The sequence below is a fragment of the Coregonus clupeaformis genome, chromosome 19 (genome assembly GCF_020615455.1).
Source record: "Coregonus clupeaformis isolate EN_2021a chromosome 19, ASM2061545v1, whole genome shotgun sequence".
Classification (NCBI taxonomy): Eukaryota; Metazoa; Chordata; class Actinopteri; order Salmoniformes; family Salmonidae; genus Coregonus; species Coregonus clupeaformis.
The window spans coordinates 44,036,019-44,059,519 of NC_059210.1; the positions used below are offsets into that span (position 1 = coordinate 44,036,019).

General features: G+C 42.9%; 1 protein-coding gene across 1 annotated transcript in view; it reads left to right on the top strand.

Annotated features, from left to right (window-relative positions):
• Positions 1-4,689, top strand: part of LOC121531952 (hepatocyte growth factor-like) — a 40,185-nt gene extending 35,496 nt beyond the window's left edge. The window contains exons 11-18 of the mRNA XM_041837546.2: positions 2,030-2,166; positions 2,274-2,306; positions 2,417-2,522; positions 2,678-2,752; positions 3,026-3,175; positions 3,277-3,383; positions 3,509-3,651; positions 3,771-4,689. Coding sequence (XP_041693480.1) covers positions 2,030-2,166; positions 2,274-2,306; positions 2,417-2,522; positions 2,678-2,752; positions 3,026-3,175; positions 3,277-3,383; positions 3,509-3,651; positions 3,771-3,950 — 931 coding nt within the window. The 3' untranslated portion in view covers positions 3,951-4,689. The remainder of the gene's footprint in view (positions 1-2,029; positions 2,167-2,273; positions 2,307-2,416; positions 2,523-2,677; positions 2,753-3,025; positions 3,176-3,276; positions 3,384-3,508; positions 3,652-3,770) is intronic.
• Positions 4,690-23,501: the final 18,812 nt, after the last annotated feature.

Sequence of the window (23,501 nt, forward strand, 5' to 3'; positions counted from 1 at the left end):
CCTTCTCACAGGCATCTCAGCTCAGAAGTAGGCTACAAGTGAAGACAGACACATCGGGCAATTGCGCGCGTCCTTATTATCGAATTCCGAGGTGCATATTGAAGATGTTAGAAGAACTGTCCACATTTACTTTTCATCAGCCAACAAGATGAGTAGGCCTAACAAACAAGAAAAGCACTAGCCTATGTCAATCTACTATCCCCCATAGTACAAAACTTGACCTATTCTATTGGTCAACTTGGCCTTCTGTGCGAGAAATAAATATTCCAAACATACTCTGGGACAGTTGTGGGATGCAATAGATCCCAAATTAATACAACCACTGCATAAAACAACTTTAAAAGCAATGAGGCTGATGCAACAGATCAACAGAAAATGTTGATAAACTATTAGGCTATTTCTTCACATTATAAGCCCAGCAATGCCCACACGGCAGTAGGCTATAAGCGCGAATGTGCCTAAATGCAATCAATTAGCAGGAAAACACGTTCTCAAAAGTGAACGCAAATGTGATTATGCATGTAATGCTTTATTATAAAGGTGCATTTTTGTGGTGAAAATGATCTTCCCCAAACTTGAAACTCACGTGCCGCCTATGTATGCCAGTTAGGCTTTACACCGGTTCTAAAGCGGATTAATATGCCTAATTTTAAGAAGTTATTTGGCCACTTTAGTTGCGATACAAACCTTATCAAAACATATAGGCCTATGGGATAGGCTACATGAGATGTGTGATCATGATTTGAAAAAGTCACAAAAAAAGCCATGCGCTGTTTCTTGGCTTACTGCACATGATGGGCATCATTCACAAGTGATCATTTATCTTTCACCAGTGATAGGCTAATATTGTCACCCATCAGACTATTCTTAATTTAATCTTGTCTTTACATATATACTAAATAATATATGTGTGAAATTAGTTTTGATTTAGAATGGACCATTATCATGCACCTGTCTCGGAACAGGGGCAGGGGGAAAAAAATACATGTAATCTATGCACTTAAATAGCGAATGGAGGACGCTTTTCCCGTAGTTCATTTTCATGCCAGCCAGGTAGGTTATACTCTTATTTTAAAGCAAAGCATGGTGCTTAATATTAGGAAAGTACAGAAATAAATATAGTAGGCCTAGCCTATAGAAAGCTGATGGGTTCCTCCTCTTTTTAATAGAGGCCATCAAAACGATGTTTTCTCGCGCAGTTGCATAGCCTATAGAAATGTTGCGCAACATGAGTTTATGGGTTCTGATACAGTGTTTGATTTGATTTTCGATCACATTACCAGGCAGTTAGCAAGTTTGGTAGGCTACTAATGACCATCAGAATCATCACGTGGAATTTGACTGCGGTCATAACTCATGACTGCCAGTGTGGCGGTAATACGGTCACCGTAACAGCCCTAAGAGGGAGTGCCCTATTCAGAAACACATGGTTGAACCTAAGAGGTCATGGGGGAGTTAACCTGTAGCTGACCTGTGGTCAAGTCATATTGGTCTAACAGAGAGTCAGAGCTTGGCTGTTCTCAAGGAGAGAAAAACTGGTCCATTACTCCACTCCACTGTAATGGATGGTTGTGTGGGTGTGTAATAAAGCATCTGGGGGACATGATGCAGGCCTCCTCTGACCCTGAGCCTCTTCCCTTCTCGGAATACTTCAAAGCCAATCGGTTCCTCTGCTTGGCTCCCGCCCAGAGGTTAGAGGTCAGAGGTCAGTGGTTATTGTTTATGTTTGAGAGACTCAGAGGAATCACACTCTCAGCACTCATGCACGCACACGCACACTGTGCGTCACACTGAACTCCTCTGAATTCCCCTATTATCATCCTGGAATGTCTGGGAAGAAATTCTGTTGGTGACGTTCCAAACATTACGATCATTGCCCTGTGTCAGTGTAGGTGTGTGTGTGAGAGAAAGAGAGATGGGGAAAGAGAGAGAGAGAGGCCATACACAGCTGTGGCTCCTCTCATAATGGTGGGCTGACAGTCTGTCTTTAACCGTCTCTAATACTCTCCTTTGCTTTTTGTGTGTATAGTCGGGACAGAGATGCAGCGGTGCTGACTGTGGGACAGGAGGGGAGTTTCTGTAGGAACCCAGACAGAGACACACACGGCCCCTGGTGTTACACTAACAACGCTGCTATACCCTGGGACTACTGCAGCGTCAAACCTTGTGAGCCATACACACACACACACACACACACACACCACTGCTGTAGTAGCACTGTCACTGTGTTGTCACTGAGACCTCCATCTTGTGTTTCATCCTCTGTCATACAGGTGAACCATCAGAGAACACCATTCCACAGAGAGGTCAGTCTCTCTACTACTGCCGCCTTCTGGTTTTCATGTTTTCATCTTGTACTTCTCTTTGGGTATAAAATGGTTGTTTCAACATAGTTTCCTCTTTCTCAACTTGTCAGTGGAGGTGTCCAAGGTGTCATGTTTCATCCATAAGACGACCAGGATAGTAGGAGGCGCTCCAGTCGCCATCACAGACGGAAGCTGGATGGTCAGCATACAGAAACGGTACACACACACACACACCTGGCTTTGCTTCTCTGTGTTATCAAGGTATAAACTCTGCTCTAATGGCAGATGTATAGACCATCTGTCCAAGTGTTGGAGTTAGCCAAGGTTCATTCCCAGTGTGTAATATCATGTGTGTTGTGTTCCCTCCCCAGGTCCAGTCACTGGTGTGGAGGTTCTCTCATACGAGAGGAGTGGGTCCTCACTGACAGACAATGCTTCTCCTCATGGTAACTGCATCTCTCTCTCTCTCTCTCTCTCTCTCTCTCTCTCTCTCTCTCTCTCTCTCTCTCTCTCTCTCTCTCTCTCTCTCTCTCTTTACCTTTCTTCCCTCTCTCTCTCTCTCTCTCTCTCTCTCTCTCTCTCTCTCTCTCTCTCTCTCTCTCTCTCTCTCTCTCTCTCTCTCTCTCTCTCTCTCTCTCTCTCTCTCTCTCTCTCTCTCTTTACCTTTCTTCCTCTGCCCTTTCTCTTTACTATGCTTACATCCACCCGTTTCCCCACAGTGTTCCAGACCTGAGTGAGTACCGTGTGTGGTTGGGTGTATCAGACCTCCGTGGCTCGGCTCCTAACAGCTCCTTCAGACAGGAAGTCTCCATCTCCCATGTGATCTGTGGTCCTGAGGGCTCCAACCTGGCCCTCATACGGCTGGCCCAGTGAGTGCCTGAACAGAAATATACAAACACTCCTGGTCGTATATCATACGTTTTCTATTCTTGAGAGGATTCTTTTTTCTTATTTTCTTTCTCTCTGTCAGGCCTGCCCTCCCTGCAGACAGTGTCCACACAATTCAGCTGCCGGTGGCTGGGTGCTCCATTGCTGATGGCTCGATGTGTAGCATGCATGGATGGGGCGAGACCAAAGGTACACACACATACCATCACATCCATCAGGATTGTATCATCCAGGAAAGGAACTGGTTACTCATTAGCTGTACTGATGTCTTGTTGTCATGACTATAATCCCCCCTCCTCTCACCTATCACTCAGGTACGGGTCATGAAAGTGTACTGAAGGTGGTCCATCTGCCCATGGTCAGTAATGAGAGGTGTAGTGAACAACACAGAGGGAACCTCCACATCACAGACACCAAGATTTGCGCTGGGGGGAGGAGGGATGAGGGGGTCTGTGAGGTAAGGAGGCTGGTGAACTACAAATGAAATGTGCACTGAAACACTTGAACAGTTCGCTCTCACCAGGAGTTGACTGTATGTTTTTACTAATGTATGCTTTATGTCTCTCCCCCTGTCAGAGGGACTATGGCGGTCCCTTGGTGTGTCAGGAAGGAGAGAGCAGGGTCATAGTGGGGGTCAGTGTCCATGGCAGAGGCTGTGCCCGTGCCAACCGGCCTGGCATCTTCATCAACGTCCCCTTCTACACCCAGTGGATCCACAAGGTGTTCAGACACTACCCCGAACCTCAGCTCAACTAGGCACTACCCTCAGATCAACTAGAGATAAACCTTTATCCCATCATCAACTAGAGACTCATTAGACCCAACCTTTAGACATCCTACACCCAGTGGATCCACAACTAGACCCCCCTTGATATAGACACACATTGTTGTCACTACTCTTACCAGTGGCTCAGTCAGTTAAGGACCAACTGAGTCCCTGTGCATTTGAAAGGGGGAAAACTCCAGCCGTACCGTAAATATCAGACGCAACTCCAAACTTGATTCTGGACTTCAGACTCATGGGCTTCTATATGTCTATGGAGTGGACCTGTGAAGTGGAATGCAATTGTGTTGATCAGACTGCTGGATTGATCCTTTAGATAATATAAATGTGTAGTGTTACAAACATGCTACTAAGGACAACAGAGGTGTGGATATGTGGATATGTGGTCGGCCAACCACCATGTCCTGAAGCTGGTAAGGTTTGGATGTTCAGGACTCGTATTGTACACAGTCAGTAAGAAGATGTAGATGAGGTGGTAATAGGGGAGAGTGGGGTAAGTTGAGACACCCCTTGTTTCTAGGAAAACATATACAAAATTAATAATGTGACCAAATTTTTAGGAAGAGGTCATCATTTAATGGAGTCAGAAGGAAGAAACCACAAACCAATTTTCACAAAGTCAATGGATTGTATTGTGTTACAGGTTTCATGATGCTTGTATCTAAACCAAAGTAGATCGTTTTCAGATTGTTTTGTACATCAGTTGGGGTCTCTATAAGCTACAATATGAGGTCCTAAACCTAGCATGAAAGTGCATCCTTGTAGCTGTGTGGATCAAATATAAAATCAAAATGTTTGCCTTGGGGTAAGTTGAGCCAATGGCCACCATACCCCATTCAAATTATGATTACATTTTGTCAGTTTTATGCATAATATTTTTGCAATGTGTCATGCATATAAACTCAAGATAGTGCATTTGTATTATTACAGAGCAGACATCATCATGCCCCTTGTATACAAACATAAAACAAACAGGGGTCTAGCCCCCATTGAGTTTATTGAGAGAGCAGCCAAGGAAGTGAGAGAAGGGAAGAAGTCAATTTGAGCAGCAGCAAAGGATGAAAAAATAGACCTTATGACACTGAAGAGGTACATTGACAAGAAAGAAAGCAAACATGTACCTGTGTGAAAGAGAGGCTATGATAGAGTAGCAGAGGCACACAGGGTCTCACCAGTCTCAGCTTGCTAAACATATAAAAAATCTCGCAGACCAATTTCATGGGCTTAGTAGCCTCAAATGCAGAGAAGTTGCCTACGAATTGGCACATTGAAACAACATCTCTGTCCCAGACAGCTGGTCAAGAAATGGAAGGGTCAGTGATATTGAACAGAGAGATCTATATCTGAATGTAGGCATACATTTAAGATATATAATATACCACACCCCCATTCCATGAATTAAACTTTGACCTACCAGCACCATCACCCACTATCACAGGACACGATCACCCACTTACCCAAAGGCGGCTGAATTTACCCTGTTCCTATGCTCAATTTACCCCAAACCCGGGGTAAATTGTGCCAAGAGACCACTTTTTTTGGACAAGCTATGTTTTCAAAACTGTTATGTTTACATTAATTCTGATTATTTCCAGGGATACACAACATCCTGAAATACACTACAAAAGTATGTGCTCGTCAAACATCTCATTCCAAAATCATGGGCATTAATATGGAGTTGGTCCCCCCTTTGCTGCTATAAAAGCCTACACTCTTCTGGGAAGGCTTTCCACTAGATGTTGGAACATTGCTGCTGGGACTTGTTTCATTCAGCCACAAGAGCATTAGTGAGGTAGGGCATTGATGTTGGGCGATTAGGCCTAGCTCGCAGTCGGCTTTCCAATTCATCCCAAAGGTGTTCGATGGGGTTGAGGTCAGGGCTCTGTGCAGGCAAGTCAAGTTCTTCCACACCCATCTTGACAAACCATTTCTGTATGGAGATCGCTTTGTGCACGGGGGCATTGTCATGCTGAAACAGGAAAGGGCCTTTCCCAAACTGTTGCCACAAAGTTGGAAGCACAGAAGCTGTAGCGTTAAGATTTCCCTTCACTGTTACTAAGGAGCCTACCGCTAACCATGAAAAACAGCCCAAGACCATTATTTCCTCTCCACCAATATTTACAGTTGGCACTATGCATTCGAGCAGGTAGTGTTGTCCTGGCATCCGCCAAACCCAGATTTGTCCGTCGGACTGCCAGATGGTGAAGCCTGATTCATCACTGCAGAGAACGTGTTTCCACTGCACCTGAGTCCAATGGCGGCGAGCTTTACACCAATCCAGCTGACGCTTGGCATTGCGCATGGTGATCTTAGGCTTGTTTGCACCTGCTCGGCCATGGAAACCCATTTCATTAAGCTCCCGACGAACAGTTATTGTGCTGAAGTTGCTTCCAGAGGCAGTTTGGATCTCTGTAGTGAGTGTTGCAACAGAGGACAGACGATTTGTACGCGCTACGCGCTTCAGCACTCGGCGGTCCTGTTCTGTGAGCTTGTGTGGCCTACCACTTTGCGGCTGCGCTGTTGTTGCTCCTAGAAGTTTTCACTTCACAATAACAGCACTTACAGTTGACCGGAGCAGCTCTAGCCGGGCTAAAATTGCACGAACTGACTTGTTGGAAAGGTGGCATTCTATGACGGTGCCACGTTGAAAGTCACTGAGCTCTTCAGTAAGGCCATTCTACTGCCAATGTTTGTCTATGGAGATTGCATGATCGATTTTATACACCTGTCAGCAACGGGTGTGGCCGAATCCACTAATTTGAAGGGGTGTCCACATACTTTTGTATATATTGTGTATATTTAGATATCTTTGGTAGAAACAATACTATTTTTTCCTTGACATAGTGATGCTGAATGTAAAAAATGGCTCAACATACCCCACTCTCCCCTACACTTGATTCCTGAAGTTACTTGAATTACTGAAAAACAAAAGGCAGTAGCTCTCCACTTTTGTAGTGTGCTTCTGTAGGGCACTGTCAAGGTCACTAAAGCACAGCTCTGTACTTCTTATGGCCTAATGAGGGCATTATACTGTAGTATGCCTGTAAGTGTCTCAGTGTAAATAGTTTGCTGGGTGTGACTCTAACACTCGGAATGTGATATGGGTCTTATAGACCTGTGAGAGGATGGTGACGTTGGACTTTTAGGAATATGGAAAGATCAATATGAAGCCATTGAATGTAAATATGTTGTATTTCTGTATATGTACAGTCTTTTAAAGGTAAAAGGGAATGTATTGCAACTACAAGCCTTACCAGTGTCTGCTCTCCCCCCCCCTCCTTTCTTTCTTTCTATTCCACTTTGCTCGTCATCTCTCCTCCCCGCCTCTCTTACTGCACTAATGTATTCTGTTTGATAAACACACAGAACTCATTACCACAGGCCAGTATGACTGATTCCAAGCGCGCGCGCGCGCGTGTGTGTGTGTGTGTGTGTGTGTGTGTGTGCGCGTTCTGTGAATTCTATTGGAGTGAGTTATATTCCCTCCCCTCCCACAGCCTCTGGCAGACATCCAGTAACTATCTACTCTGGAAATTAACTTTCACAGCATCTGTTACTGCAAACTGTTATCTAAATGGAGGTGTACTGTATTTTCAGTGTTATAATTGTGAAAGTATTAGCCTCTATATCTATCACACATTGGTCTGACTATTTCACCTGGGAATGTGAGGGGTCCCTCAAACAAGTACGCCCCACTTTATAGCTTTTGTTATATTTCATGCATTTCTATTTGAACATTTAGTGAAGTCATATTCTGTGTGTTTGTGTAATGTAAATGTGTTATGCTGCTATACAATGTTAAGTATTACATGTTAAGTATAACATTATATGTACCTGTATACTCTAGGCTACTGTACATGTATTGTTTATAATTAGAATACTCAATTTCAATACAGTACTATCATATAACTGTAATAGCCTACACCGTGTTCCTTTCTCAATGTATCTGTAAGTTAATCATTGAATACTATGTCTCTGTCTTAGTGTTACAGTATATTACGTCATGGCACCATACCCATATACAATCAGTTTGTCCATTTAAATATCATTAGGAGGTTGTGAGTGTGATCATTAGACCTAATTTCCATTTCAACCTTTCGGGGAGAATTTCTTGCATGCACAACAAGGCGTTATAACAGTAGGGCGTAGGTCTAGGCTTCTACAGGTGTCTATGTTAAATTATCTTCAGAAAGCGTCCATAAATTAACAGAAGGAAATTGTCTTTGACACATGGTTCACATATAAAGCACATTAAAAGCACCAATGCTAACATACATGGGACAAGAAAATTAAAAAGGTAGGCACTAAGCGCAGCATTAGCATTTGTGTCTAAATGTACTGTTTATAATTGTTATTGCAGAGCGAGGATTTGTTGTGGATGTTCGCTTTCGCTTTGACTTTGTACTGTACAAGTGGCCTGGTGCATTAGCATTTGTGTCTAAATGTACTGTTTAAAATTGTTATTGCAGAGCAAGGATTTGTTGTGGATGTTCGCTTTCGCTTTGAGTTTGTACTGTACAAGCGGCCTGGTGGAAGCAATTTGTTAACTGAGTAGGCTAGTTTACAGTTGGTTATGAAGCTGCTCTCTGAAGCTAGATAGACTGAAGCGCTGTGAGAGGTATCACCTGTCTAGCTTATTTCAAGACCAGCAATTATCTGTGGAATCATGTTTTATGTTTTGTGTGGACCCCAGGAAGAGTAGCTGCTGCTTTCGCAACAGCTAATGGGGATCCTATAAAATACCAAAATGCCATTATGGAACTCTGCTGCGGAGACACTGAGTGCCCACTGGGTGGTGGTAGCGTATAGGCAACATGTGGAGGGTGAATAGTTAAATAAAGGTAAAATAAAAAAATGTGGCCTTACTGCTATAAGCCCATACAAACGCATAGAATATTGAATACATGTTCACTACATGGAGCAACAGATAGATCCCCTAAAGGAAGTTTGTTCTGAAGTGTCTGTCCTATATCTGAGAGATGTAAGAAAGATTTATTTTTTATTTTTTACATGTATTTAACTCCTTATTTTTGGCACTAAACAGTCTCCATAAATACTTCCATTCATTTTTTCAACTGGTACCAGGGACCTTCACACGAGTCTTGTGAGGCCTGTGGGTGTCCTAGAGCAAAACAAGCGACATGTACAGTTGAAGTCGGACGTTTACATACACCTTAGCCAAATACATTTAAACTCAGTTTTTCACAATTCCTGACATTTAATCCTAGTAAAATATTCCCTGTATTAGGTCAGTTAGGATCACCACTTTATTTTAAAAATTTGAAATGTCAGAATAATAGTAGAGAGAATGATTTATTTCAGCTTTCATTTATTTCATCACATTCCCAGTGGGTCAGAAGTTTACATACACTCAATTAGTATTTGGTAGCATTGCATTTAAATTGTTTAACTTGGGTCAAACGTTTCGGGTAGCCTTCCACAAGCTTCTTACAATAACTTGGGTGAATTTTGGCCCATTCCTCCTGACAGAGCTGTAACTGAGTCAGATTTGTAGGCCTCCTTGCTCACACACGCTTTTTCAGTTCTGCCCACATATTTTCTATAGGATTGAGGTCAGGGCTTTGTGATGGTCACTCCAATACCTTGACTTTGTTGTCCTTAAGCCATTTTGCCACAACTTTGGAAGCATGCTTGGGGTCATTGTCCATTTGGAAGACCCATTTGCGACAAAGCTTTAACTTCCTGACTGATGTCTTGAGATGTTGCTTCAATATATCCACATAATTTTCCTTCCTCATGATGCCATCTATTTTGTGAAGTGCACCAGTCCCTCCTGCAGCAAAGCACCCCCACGGCATTATGCTGCCACCCCCGTGCTTCACGGTTGGGATGGTGTTCTACGGCTTGCAAGACCCCCCTTTTTCTTCCAAACATAATGATGGTCATTATGGCCAAACAGTTCTAGTTTTGTTTCATCAGACCAGAGGACATTTCTCCAAAAAGTACAATGTTTGTCCCCATGTGCAGATGCAAACAGTAGTCTGGCTTTTTTATGGTGGTTTTGGAACAGTGGCTTCTTCCTTGCTGAGCGGCCTTTCAGGTTATGTCAATATAGGACTGGTTTTACTGTGGATATAGATACTTTTGTACCGGTTTCCTCCAGCATCTTCACAAGGTCCTTTGCTGTTGTTCTGGGATTGATTTGCACTTTTCGCACCAAAGTACGTTCATCTCTAGGAGACAGAACGTGTCTCCTTCCTGAGCGGTATTACGGCTGCGTGGTCCCATGGTGTTTATACTTGCGTACTATTGTTTGTACAGATGAACGTGGTACCTTCAGGCGTTTGGAAATTGCTCCCAAGGATGAACCAGACCTGTGGAGGTCTACAATTATTTTTCTGAGGTCTTGGCTGATTTCTTTAGATTTTCCCATGATGTCAAGCAAAGAGGCACTGAGTTTGAAGGTAGGCCTTGAAATACATCCACAGGTACACCTTCAATTGACTCAAATGCTGTTAATTAGCCTATCAGAAGCTTCTAAAGCCATGACATCATTTTCTGGAATTTTCCAAGCTGTTTAAAGGCACAGTCAACTTAGTGTATGTAAACTTCTGACCCACTGGAATTGTGATACAGTGAATTATAAGTGAAATAATCTGTCTGTAAACAATTGTTGGAAAAATTACTACTTATAAAGTAGACTTGCCAAAACTATAGTTTGTTAACAAGAAATGTGTGGAGTGGTTGAAAAACTAGTTTTAATGACTCCAACCTAAGTGTATGTAAACTTCTGACTTCAACTGTACGTGTTCGTGAGAGTCTCACCATTAATGTGTAGCCCAAACTGTTCGGACGCTACAGACAGAAGTTGGCATATCGGCTGTACCGACTTCAGACGAGTCCCAAGATGCTTGTGGGGATCATAGAGCAAAACAGAGAACACCACTGTCTTCGTGAGAGTCTTATCTTTCCATAGTATATTCTTTCCATAGTTTGTGGTCCAAACCGTTCGGACACTACAGACAATTCTGTGAGAAGACCGATTTTCGGGATGTCTCATGGACTAGCAAACACCGCTCTAGCTCTGCCACCTTAGGGGCTTAAATATCTATGAACCACAAACACACCTCTGGCTCAGGGCTGTGTGTATGTCACAGCTGTGATGCTGTGCTAGAGCAGGGTTCTGTCCCTGACTGACAGTGTCTTTCATGTTGGCTGCTCTTATAGCCCTGCACACACGTCATTCCCCACATAAGCCACTCTGCATCCAAACACACTTAAACAGGGGCATGCCTGAGAGACACTGAAACGCAAGGGATGTAGATGGAAGGGAGAGAGAGGGAGAGGGGATTAAATGCTGAATCCATTGTTGTAGCATTAAAGGAGTTACAGCCAGCAGAAAATACACAGAATATATATTTTCTGTTGTGTGAGTTCTGCATGCTACTGCTGACATGCACAACACACACACACACACACACACACACACACACACACACACACACACACACACACACACACACACACACACACACACACACACACACACACACACACACGGCCACCAGTGTCCCAGCAGACGTGTGGGGGCCATGCTCACAAACTTTTGCTTAGAACTGAGGTTTATACTTGTGGTTTAAAATAGCTAGTTGCTATCTTTTCTCATAGGCCAACCTTGCACAATAAGCCACTATGCTGAGGCCAACCAGCTGAGCACATGATTATATCTGGTAACAGAATAACAAATCAACCTATCAGATACCTTACACGATAAAGCCACCATCCAATTGCATTTGTTAAACAGGTCAATTTGGCCACCAGAGGGAGATTCTAAAACCTCCAACTTCAAGGTATATTTTGTTACCCGTGCCTCGGTCATAAGTAAAGCGTGCAAATATACATTGCATGATGATTCTTTGACTAGGCTACTGCACATTTGTGCATATATGAGAAAATTCAATATTTCTGCTTACTGTTTCACACACATCCATGTGCTTTTAGAGATAAAACATGTATGAGGATTTAATACATTTATATATCGTAGCTACACCGTATAGAAAAGTCAAAGAAGATGGTGGTCTTGTCAAATAGCTGATTTCATCCCTACTACTATTCCAAATTGGTGTTACAGTATGCTAAGACAGTTAGCATGAAGTTTGAGAGATATCACGGCTGTAAGTTCAAACCCCAGTTTTTTAAAGGGTATAACGCTCCACTGCTGGTCCTCAAGTCAAATAGTGCATATGTGACGAGGTAGATAATTATACAAATGCATAGAAAACTATGTAGGCCTGTATTTAATATGTCATCTAATATCATTATTAGGCCATTTCATATCAGTGTGTTTGTCTACAAGGCTGGAGAAAGACGTAGCTCCTTATTAAATATTTTTTTTTAACTTTATTTTCAAGGTGTTGATGCCACTTCTCTTCCTCAACACACTAACAACATAAATGTAATTCTACATTTCAAAAGGTTAAAAAAATACATCCATTGGAGATTCAAATCTATGCTGCAACTTACAGCAATTGGGCGCTCTACACTGTGAGCTATTTGTGCAGTCACGTACCACTCATGATCTATACTGAACAAAAATATAAACGCAACATGTGAAGCGTTGGTCCCATGTTTCATGAGCTGAAATTAAAGATCCCAGAAATGTTCCATACGTACAAACAGCATATTTCTCTCAAATATTGTGCACATATTTGTTTACATCCTTGTTAGTGAGCATTTTTCCTTTGCCAAGATAATCCATCCACCTGACAGGTGTGGCATATCAAGAAGCTGATTAAACAGCATGATCATTACACAGGTGCACCTTGTGCTTGGGTCAATAAAAGGCCACTCTAAAATGTGCAGTTTTGTCACACAACACAATGCCACAGATGTCTCAAGTTTTGAGGGAGCGTGCAATTGCCATGTTAACTGCAGGAATGTCCACCAGAGCCTTTGCCAGATAATTTTATGTTAATTTCTCTCCAACATCGTTTTAGAGAACTTGGCAGCATGTCCAACCGTCTTCACATCCGTAGACCACGTGTAAACACACCAGCCCAGGACCTCCACATCCGGCTTCTTCACCTGCGGGATGGTCTGAGACGAGCCACCCGGACAGCTGATGAAACTGTGTGTTTGAACAACTGAATAATTTCTGCACAAACTGTCAAAAACAGTCTCAGGGAAGCTCATCTGAGTGCTCATCGTCCTCACCAGGGTCTTGACCTGACTGCAGTTCGGCCTCGTAACCGACTTCAGTGGGCAAATGCTCACCTTCGATGGCCACTGGCACGCTGGAGAAGTATGCTCTTCACGGATGAATCCCGGTTTCAACTGAACCAGGCAGATGGCAGACAGCATGTATGGCGTTGTCTGGGAGAGCGGTTTGCTGATGTCAACGTTGTGAACAGAGTGCCCTAGGGTGGCGGTGGGGTTATGGTATAGGCAGACAACGAACACAATTAGATTTTATCAATGGCAATTTGAATGCATAGAGATACCGTGACGATATCCTGAGGCCCATTGTTGTGACATTCATCCGCCGCCATCACCTCATGTTTCAGCATGATAATGCACAGCCAATGTCGCAAGGATATGTACACAATTTCTGGAAGCTGAAAATGTCCCAGTTCTTCCATGGCCTGCATACTCACTAGACATGTCATCCATTAATTGAGCATGTTTGGGATGCTCTGGATCGACGCGTACGACTGCGTGTTCCAGTTCCCACCAATATCCAGCAACTTCGCACAGCCATTGAAGAGGAGTGGGACAATATTCCACAGGCTACAATCAACAGCCTGCATGAGGTAAATGGTGGTCACACCAGATACTGACTGGTTTTCTGATCCACGCCCCTACTTTTCTTTAAGGTATCTGTGAACAGCAAATTCATATCTGTATTCCCAGTCATGTGAAATCCATAGATAAGGGCCTCATGAATTTATTTCAATTGACTGATTTCCTTATATGAACTGTAACTCAGTAAAATCTTTGAAATTGTTGCATGTTGCGTTTATATTTTTGTTCAGTGTAGTTTATTTTGTGAAAAAGTTTTGGATCAAATCCAACTACATCAACAATTTTATTGGCTGATACGGAATCTGTTATCGGATATAATTATGTACTCAGCTAGTCGTCCTCAGCATAGTGGCTTATTGTGCCAGGTTTCCCTATGAAAAATGATAGAAGCTAGCCATTTTAGACCACAGGTCTCAACCCCGGATCTAAGCAAAAGCTTGGTGTGTCCTCTAGAGGCTGAGAGCAGCGTGACTACCCTGGCTCCTGTCTGCTTAATGACCCGTAGCACACAGCTACTGTCACAGACCATCATGCCTGGCTGACTGCTGACTGCTCATACACGTAGGAGGGAGGGAAGGAAGGAGGAAGGGAGAGGGAAGAGAGAGAGACAGAGAGGGCTATATGGCTGATGAAAGTGCTCTCTATCATTACGATATTAACTCTTGGTTTAAAGGCCAAGTGCAATCAAAAACGTATTTTTCCTGTGTTTTATTTATATTTCCCCACATTGAGGTTGGAATAATACTGTGAAATTGTGAAAATTATGATAATGCCCTTTTAGTGTAAGAGCTGTGGACGACGGACGTTGAAATTAAAGCCAGTCCAGACCAAATTTCAACTACTTTTCAACGTCTATGGACATCGAGTGTCGGTCGGTGCTCAGTGGGTAAGGATGCTGGTTACAGTAAATGGAAAGAGAGGGGGCTCATGGGTAGGTGTCAGTAAGAGCAGGGAGAGATGACATTAACTGGAGAGAGAGAAGGAAGAGAGAGAGGGATAGAGAGAGGGAGGGGTTTTCACACTTGCTTGGACCACCAGAAAACAGTTATCAGCTTGACAATGCATTATGCCAGTGGAAGCGAGGACTGTAGCAGGTGACACAACTGTGGTTTGAAACTACTATGATTTCCCATTGTAGCGAATTCAATTGCAGTAATTCCATTACCGATTTTTCTGCATTTTGCTACCAATTTGGTAACAGAAATTCAAATTTGAATCACTTAATAATGAATAAACCATATAGATACCAGTAAAAACACTGTAACTAATTGGTAGGTCTACCTTTACTTATTTCTTCTGTGAACTTTCATTATTCTCCCTCCTCATGAGGGAGAGAAATTATAAATTATATTAAAGATATGACAGGACAGGAGGAGAGATATTTAAACCACAGGACTCCTATTACAGACATTGAGTTTTAGACTCAAAAACATATTTCATAATGTAATTGTCTTGTCTTTTGAACTGCATTAAGGCATTCACTTTCTGACACTTTCTGGGAAGCCTCTCTTCCTCTCTCCATCTATGTGGTCCTTCTCTCCGATGAAGCCATCTAGGACGGATGGGTGGATGGATGGAGGGGTTGGAGGTGTGTGTCTGCAGGTGGCATCTCTTAGTCTCCTGTTCTAGTATCATGTGATAAAGACTGACCACATGAAAGGTCTCTTACAATTTGAAGTGTGTGTGCGTGTATCTGCACGTTTGTGCGTGTGTGTGTGTGTGTGTGTAAGTGAATGCATGCCTCCGTGTGTGTGTGTTCGCGTCAGTGAGTTTCCTCGCCTGTATGTGTACAGTTCTCCTGCGGTGTATGAGTGTGTGTAGTGCGTCACCCTGCTCTCTCTGTTCCAGGTGCCCAGTATGAATGGGCATATGTTAACCCTGGGATACGGGCTGGACTTAATGACATTACTGCCACCACAAAAAACTTCTGACGTCACTGGCCTCCTCCTCAGACTGAGGCAGAGAAACCAGAGCCCTGTAAGCATCCTTACCCTGCCACAGAGGAGCTTGGGATGGAGGGAGGGATGGGTAGGTGATAGAGGGAGAGACCCTAACAGGCTTATTTTAACCTCTGTAATTAGAGTGAGTGAGTGATGATGGGAGGTAGAAAGAGTGAAAATCGCTAGTACTGTCAGCATATCACAGCATGAAATTCACAGCCAGGTCACCCGTAATACAAGTCAGTATTCGACGTTCATCCATGTCTGAGGATGTCGGGAGATGATGTGGAAATAGGCTCTCCTTCTTGGTAAAATAGCCCTTACACAGCCTGGAGGTGTGTTGGGTCATTGTCCTGTTGAGCCCACTAAGCCCAAACCAGATGGGATGGCGTATCGCTGCAGAATGCTGTGGTAGCCATGCTTGTTAAGTGTGCCTTCAATTCGTGGTCCTCTGTAGCTCAGCTGGTAGAGCACGGTGCTTGTAACGCCAAGGTTGTGGGTTCGATCCCCGGGACCACCCATACACAAAACATTTTTATGCACGCATGACTGTAAGTCGCTTTGGATAAAAGCGTCTGCTAAATCGCATATTATATATTATTATATTATTATATTATTAATTCTAAATATATCACAGACAATGTCACCAGCAAAGCACCCACACACCATAACACCTCCTCCTCCATGCTTTTTGGTGGGAACAACACATGCAGAGATCATCCGTTCACCCACACTGCGTCTCACAAAGACACCATGGTTGGAACCAAAAATCTTCAATTTGGACTCCAGACCAAAGGACAAATGTCCACTGGTCTAATGTCCATTGCTCATGTTTCTTGGCCCAAGCAGGTCTCTTCTTATTATTGGTGTCCTTTAGTAGTGGTTTCTTTGCAGCAATTCGACCATGAAGGCTTGATTCACACAGTCCCCTCTGAACAGTTGATGTTGAAATGTGTCTGTGACTTGAACTCTGTGAAGCATTTATTTGGGCTGCAATTTCTGAGGCTGGTAACGCTAATTAACTTATCCTCTGCAGCAGAGTTAACTCTGGGTCTTCCATTCCTGTGGCGGTCCTCATGAGAGCCAGTTTCATCATAACTCTTGATGGTTTTTGCGACTGCACTTGAAGAAACTTTCAAAGTTCTTGACATTTTCCGGATTGACTGACCTTCATGTCTTAAAGTAATGATGGACTGTCATTTCTCTTTGCTTATTTGAGCTGTTCTTGCCATAATATGGACTTGGTCTTTTACCAAATAGGGCTATATTCTGTATACCCCCCCTACCTTGTCAGAACACAACTGATTGGCTCAAACGCATTAAGAAGGAACGAAATTCCACAAATTAGCTTTTAACAAGGCACACCTGTTAATTGAAATGCATTCCAGGTGACTACCTCATGAAGCTGGTTGAGAGAATGCCAAGAGTGTGCAAAGCTGTCATCAAGGCAAAGGGTAGCTCTTTGAAGAATCTCAAATTTAAATTCTATTTTTATTTGTGTCAAACTTTTTTGGTTACTACATGATTCCATATGTGTTATTTCATAGTTTTGATGTCTTCACTATTATTCTACAATGTAAAAAATTGTAAAAATAACTTTTGACTGGTAGTGTATATATTTGTATGTTTAGTGTTAGAGAAAATTTGCATATTTTCTAAAGGACTCTCTTGATCAAAATGTCTGCCCCCATCGCTATGAATGTCTCACAGAGCTCTAGCTTGGCTTCCTGAACTCGTTAAGAACTCACTTTCCATCTCATATTAATATTGTCTGTGTATGACAAACAGAAAGTGCCTTTTGTTTAAAATGTATGAATTATTTTAGATTAATGGCTATAAATCGATCTCTAAATGTGCTACAGTGATGAAACCACTTTGTCCTGCTGCGCTACGATTGCAGGCATGTGCTTTGCCAGTGGCTGTGAGGTAAGGTTCAGCCAGGAGTTGATGGAGAGTCAGAAGAGCAAATGAAATGGTAGGAAGGACATCCCAGCTTCAAGTTGTTTCAGATTTCACATCCTGTGTCACACGGTGTCCACAGATCTATTTATAAGCAAAAATGTCAGTCATAACCGGTACCAGAACCTCGCAAGTCCCCTAAACAGGGGACATTATATCTATTAATGCCTTATTAAACACTTCTAAATTTGGGGTTTGCAACAACTTCTAAATTTGACGTTTGAGAAACATTGATGAATGTCTAATTCTGACGTGAGACTGTGAGAGCTAGTTGGAAATTCAAAGCTTAAAACATATGTGTGTATGTGTCTGCTCGAGAGTAGCACACACTTGAACACTTCTCATTGTCATCAATCATTGCTCTTCTGTTGCCCTGGTGACGACCTTTAAGAGAACCGGAGGCGGGGCAATTACTGTAATTTGTAGTTCCACGTTTTTTATTGGCTATTGCTACTGAAAACACTTTCTCTTCTGCTCTCTCCATCTCCCCCCTTTCCTCCCCCCTCTCTCTCCTTTTTCTCTCTTCCCTATCTACAGGCTGTTTCGCTTACACACACAAACACACACACACATTGTGACAAACACTGTGACACACACACACCAATAGTAGACCCTACAGGTTATGAGCATCCAGAATACATCACTTTATGTGTTGACTTCTCACAAAGCCCTCTGCTCTACTCTGTTTTCTCTCTCTCTTACCAGCCTGCATCCATCACTCCATTCTCTCCTTCATTACTACCCTCCCTCTGTTCTGTGTGATTTAAACCAGCTGTTAATGTCTGTGTATAGGCTCTGCTGTGTGTTTCACTTACAGGGTATACTTAGAGGTAGAGTGATCAGAACATGGAGAGAACTCAGGGCAATCACCAGTTAAACTGAGACACATCCACAGACATTTACTGCCACTGTGATGAGAGCGCTAATCTGCTGTGTCTGTCTGTGTATCTGTATCAGTTCATTTGTGTGTGTGTGTTTGTGCGTGTATGTGTGTGTGTGTGTGTGTGTGTGTGTGTGTGTTCCCTTAGGGTAGATTCTCTGTAATCTCTCTCCCACTGATCTGATACAGGCTGACTGCTGGTGACCTTGTGAGAGGACTAGTGTTCACTGCCAACCCTGCTACATGCTTTACCAAGTCTCTCTCTCTCTCTCTCTCTCTCTCTCTCTCTCTCTCTCTCTCTCTCTCTCTCTCTCTCTCTCTCTCTCTCTCTCTCTCTCTCTCTGAGTGTGTGTGTGTTTACACAGCTTTAACACTGTTTTCCATTAACTCCACACTAATCAGTCAACTGTAGTCTAACTCTAGAGTACTACTAACTCTGAAGACAACACACGTGTCAAACTGTGGTTGATTCCTGAATTCCATATTACAGTCAGCTAGACTAGATTAGACTAGACTTGACAACGCTACTCATAGGGACAGGCTCCAGGTCAAGTTTAGGACTGAGGATCACTTAATCTCAGACACAAACAAACACACACACATACACACACACACACACACACAAACACATACACACACAGCTACGTGTCCCCTGTCGTCAGGCTGCTGTCTTGTGGGTTCAGCTGGAGTTTGAGGCTCTCTCTGTTCTTTCTCTCTCTCTCTCTGTGTGTGTGCGTCCTTGTGCTTGCGTAAATGTGAGCGTGTGAGTGTGTGTGCATGAATGCACTTGCGTAACGCCTCGATCACACTGATAGCATCATTGCATTTTGGTACACCAGAAGTACATTCATTTCCAATGGAACGCTGCGTTTGCCTTGCAGCATTGCATTGCAGAGGCAGTGTGTTCTGTGTGGTGCATACGTTGGATTTATCGAACGTATGCACCAAACTGTATGCGTAGACGGCTTAACAGAAATGGTAGCAGAAAGTGAATGTTGAACTTTTGTTGCAATCATATCCACATGACGCTGTGTACTGTTTTGCGCAATGACGCTGTCGGTGTGATCAAGGCGTAAGTGTTTGTGTGTGCGTGTGTGGGTGCGTGCGCTTGCGTAAGTGTTTGTGTATGTGTGTGTGTGTGTGTGTGTGTGTTTGTGTGTGCATGTGTGGGTGCGTGCACTTGCGTGTTTGTGTGTGTGTTTGTGTGTGCATGTGTGGGTGTGTGCACTTGCGTGTTTGTGTGTGTGTTTGTGTGTGTGTGTGTGTGTTTGTATGTGTGTGTTTTTGTGTGCGTGTATTTTTGTGTGCGTGTGTATGTGTGTGTGTGTGTGTGGGTCAGGCTGCCTTTTTCTTCCTGTCTTTTACATTCCAAAATATGATCTTCTGTGTTCTGTTGTTTATGTGACTCTATTGATTCTGGATAATTGTTTGTTGATGAGGGAGGGGTCATTCCCTCTGTGCTCTGACAGGTCAGATCATCATATTTCACAGCTAGCCTGCTCCTAAAGGAAATGGATAGATTGAAAGTCACACAAACATTACTCTTACATGATGTGATGTGATGTGATGCAGTGAAATAAAGCAATAGGAGTTTTTCCTCCCTCATCTACTCTAACCTGAAAACACAGGCCTAGTAACAGCACTATGGATGAGTTCCCCTTCTTGTGAGAAGGGGATAAGCAGAGGAAGCCACTTTAGATTATTGAGATGTACTTTATTATCACTATCCTACCACAGTAGTCAGACCTTTATGTTGTATACAGAGTAGTAGATTTACAGTGTATATCATAGTAAACACAGCTTATACACACATAGTCGATAAACAATTGGCAATACTCTCTTTCTTGAATGTCTTCTTGCCCGTGGTAACTAAGCTATCCCATAACACGCAACATCTTGATTAACAGCTATCACCCACTATAACAGCTGACGTTCAAGAGAGAGACAGAGAGAGAAAAGGAGAGGGAGAGAGAGTATTTAGCATTTCAGAATGATTTAATGAACAGATAAAGGCTGTGTCAGTCCGCTAGCAATAGGCCAGACAGTGTTAAGGCTAAATATCTGTCAGTCTGTAAGAAAACAAACATGAATACACTAACACAGAAACAACATTGTGTTTCACTATACAGATGCCATATCTTAATTTGATCATCCTGTTGTTGCAGAAATGTTCCTGCACTACAGGAAATGCAAACTTGTTGTGTATTTGAGGATTAAAAAGGCTTCTAAAGTTTGTAATTTCCACTTGTTTTGCCCTAACAAAAAAATGTATCAACCCCTACAGAAAATGTCCATTAATTATAATACACATAATAATTCACATTTATTTTTGCTGCAGGACTATTTTCCTGCTGTAGCAAACTGGCTCAATTAAGTTCCTACAGCTGTAGCTTGGTGTATTGCTGTTCCACTGGCTGTCCCCTAGGTTGTCTCCTAGGTTGTGCCATGGTGATAAGTGTTGAGTGGTGGTGTGTGTGTTAATATGGCAGAGTGTGTCTGAGCTCCTTCCCATCAAGTAGAGAAAATCCATATGTCCTTCAATATAGCTTTGTGTGTGTTTGTGTGTGTGTGTGTGAGTAAGAGAGAGAGAGCGAGAGAGAGAGAGAGAGACAGAGTGTATACTATGTCCTTGAAGGATGTTACGTCAGAACATGGCAATCCTTATCTCTCTGTCTCTTTATCTGCCTCTCTCTCTCTCTCTAGATGGAGGAATAGAGAGAGAGAGAGAGAGAGAGAGAGAGAGAGAGAGAGAGAGAGAGAGAGAGAGAGAGAGAGAGAGAGAGAGAGAGAGAGAGAGAGAGAGAGAGAGAGAGAGAGAGAGACATTGAGAGTGGGAGTTTGGATCTGATATCTCTTAAATAACAGAGTGATTAGATAAAGAGAATGAGAGAGTGAAAGAGAGAGAAGGAGATATAAAGAGAGGTGGGGAGACAGAGAGAGTGGGAGTGGGAGTGGGAGACAGAAAGAGATGGCGATATTATCATTACTATCAAGATTTCAGAAAGGTGTGTGTATGTGACCTCCCGTGGTGTGGTGTGTGTTATGGTACTCTGTTCATGTCAGGATCATGACCCTGGTCCCTATGTTAAAGGCATCTAATCAGAGATAACAGGTCACTCATTGGGGATCATCTAGTGATGTACTGGTCAAATATGAGGTGGCTAAACTCAGAACGCATGTCCAGATGACAGATGATGAAATGCCCAATGCGATCAGTGCTAAATTTAGCATATACAGTGCCTTCGGAAAGTATTCAGACCCCTTGACTTTTTCCACATTTTGTTACGTTACAGCCTTATTCTAAAATTGATTACATATGTTATTTAAATCAGCCATCTACACACAATACCTCATGATGACAACGCGAAAACATGTTTTAAGACATTTTTGCAAATGTATTAAAAATAAAAAACAGGAATACCTTATTTACATAAGTATTCAGACCATTTTCTATGAGACTCGAAATTGAGCTCAGGTGCATCCTGTTTCAATTGATCATCCTTGAGATGTTTCTACAACTTGATTGGAGTCCACCTGTGGTAAATTCAATTGACTGGACATGATTTTGAAAGGCACACACCTGTCTTTGTGACAGTGTATGTCAGACCAAAATCCAAGCCGTGAGGTCAAAGGAATTGTCCGTAGAGCTCCAAGACAGGATTGTGTCTGGGGAAGGGTACCAAGAAATGTCTGCAGCATTGAAGGTCCACAAGAACACAGTGGCCTCCATCATTCTTAAATGAAATAAGTTTGGAACCACCAAGACTCTTCCTAGAGTTGGCCACCCAGCCAAACTGAGCAATCGGGGGAGAAGGGCCTTGGTCAGGGAGGTGACCAAGAACCCGATGGTCAATCTGACAGAGCTCTAGAGTTCCTCTGTGGAGATGGGAGAACCTTCCAGAAGGACAACCATCTCTGCGTCACTCCACCAATCAGGTCTTTATGGTAGAGTGGCCAGACGGAAGCCACTCCTCAGTAAAAGGCACATGACAGCTCGCTTGGAGTTTGCCAAAAGGCACCTAAAGACTCTCAGACCATGAGAAACAAGATTATTTTGTCTGATGAAACCAAGATTGAAACCAAGATTTTTAAGCGGCAGGGACAGGGACACTAGTCAGGATCGATGCAAAGATGATCGGATCAAAGTACAGAGAGATCCTTGATGAAAACCTGCTCTCAGGACTTCAGACTGGGGTGAAGGTTTACCTTCCAACAGGACATCGACCCTAAGCACACATCCAAGACAACGCAGGAGTGGCTTCGGGACAAGTCTCTGAATGTCCTTGAGTGGCCCAGCCAGAGCCCGGACTTGAACCCGATCGAACATCTCTGGGAAGACCTGAAAATAGCTGTGCAGCAACGCTCCCCATCCAACCTGACAGAGCTTGAGAGAATCTGTAGAGATGATTTGGAGAAACTCCCGAAATACAGGTGTGCCAAGCTTGTAGCGTCATACCTAGAAGACTAGAGGCTGTAATCGCTGCCAAAGGTTATTCAACAAAGTACTGAGTAAAGGGTCTGAATACTTATGTAAATGTGATTTTTTCTTTTTTTTCTTTTTTTTGCAAAGATTAATAAAAAACTGTTTTTGCATTGTCATTATGGGGTATTGTGTGTGGATTGATGAGGAGGAAAAAAACAATTTAATCAATTTTAGAATAAAGCTGAATACTTTCCGAATGTTATGTTTTTTTAATGCAAACTTGAGACATGACATGGTGATTGGTGCTTGCCATTTGACAAATAAAAAGATTTGTCAGAGTGCTGTGTGTGGATGAGTGTAGGGAATCAAGCGCAGGAACAAGGATGACTTCAACAGACTTTAGTAAATCCAAATCAGGTAAAGAGTCGCCAACCCAACCGGGCGGCGCGAACAATTACGCACAACACACAGTGCGGAAAACAAGAAAAGCGCACGCAGTGCGAACTCTCGAAAATTACAACAAACGAGAGAGAACAAACTCCTCTGTGGCAAGCTGACA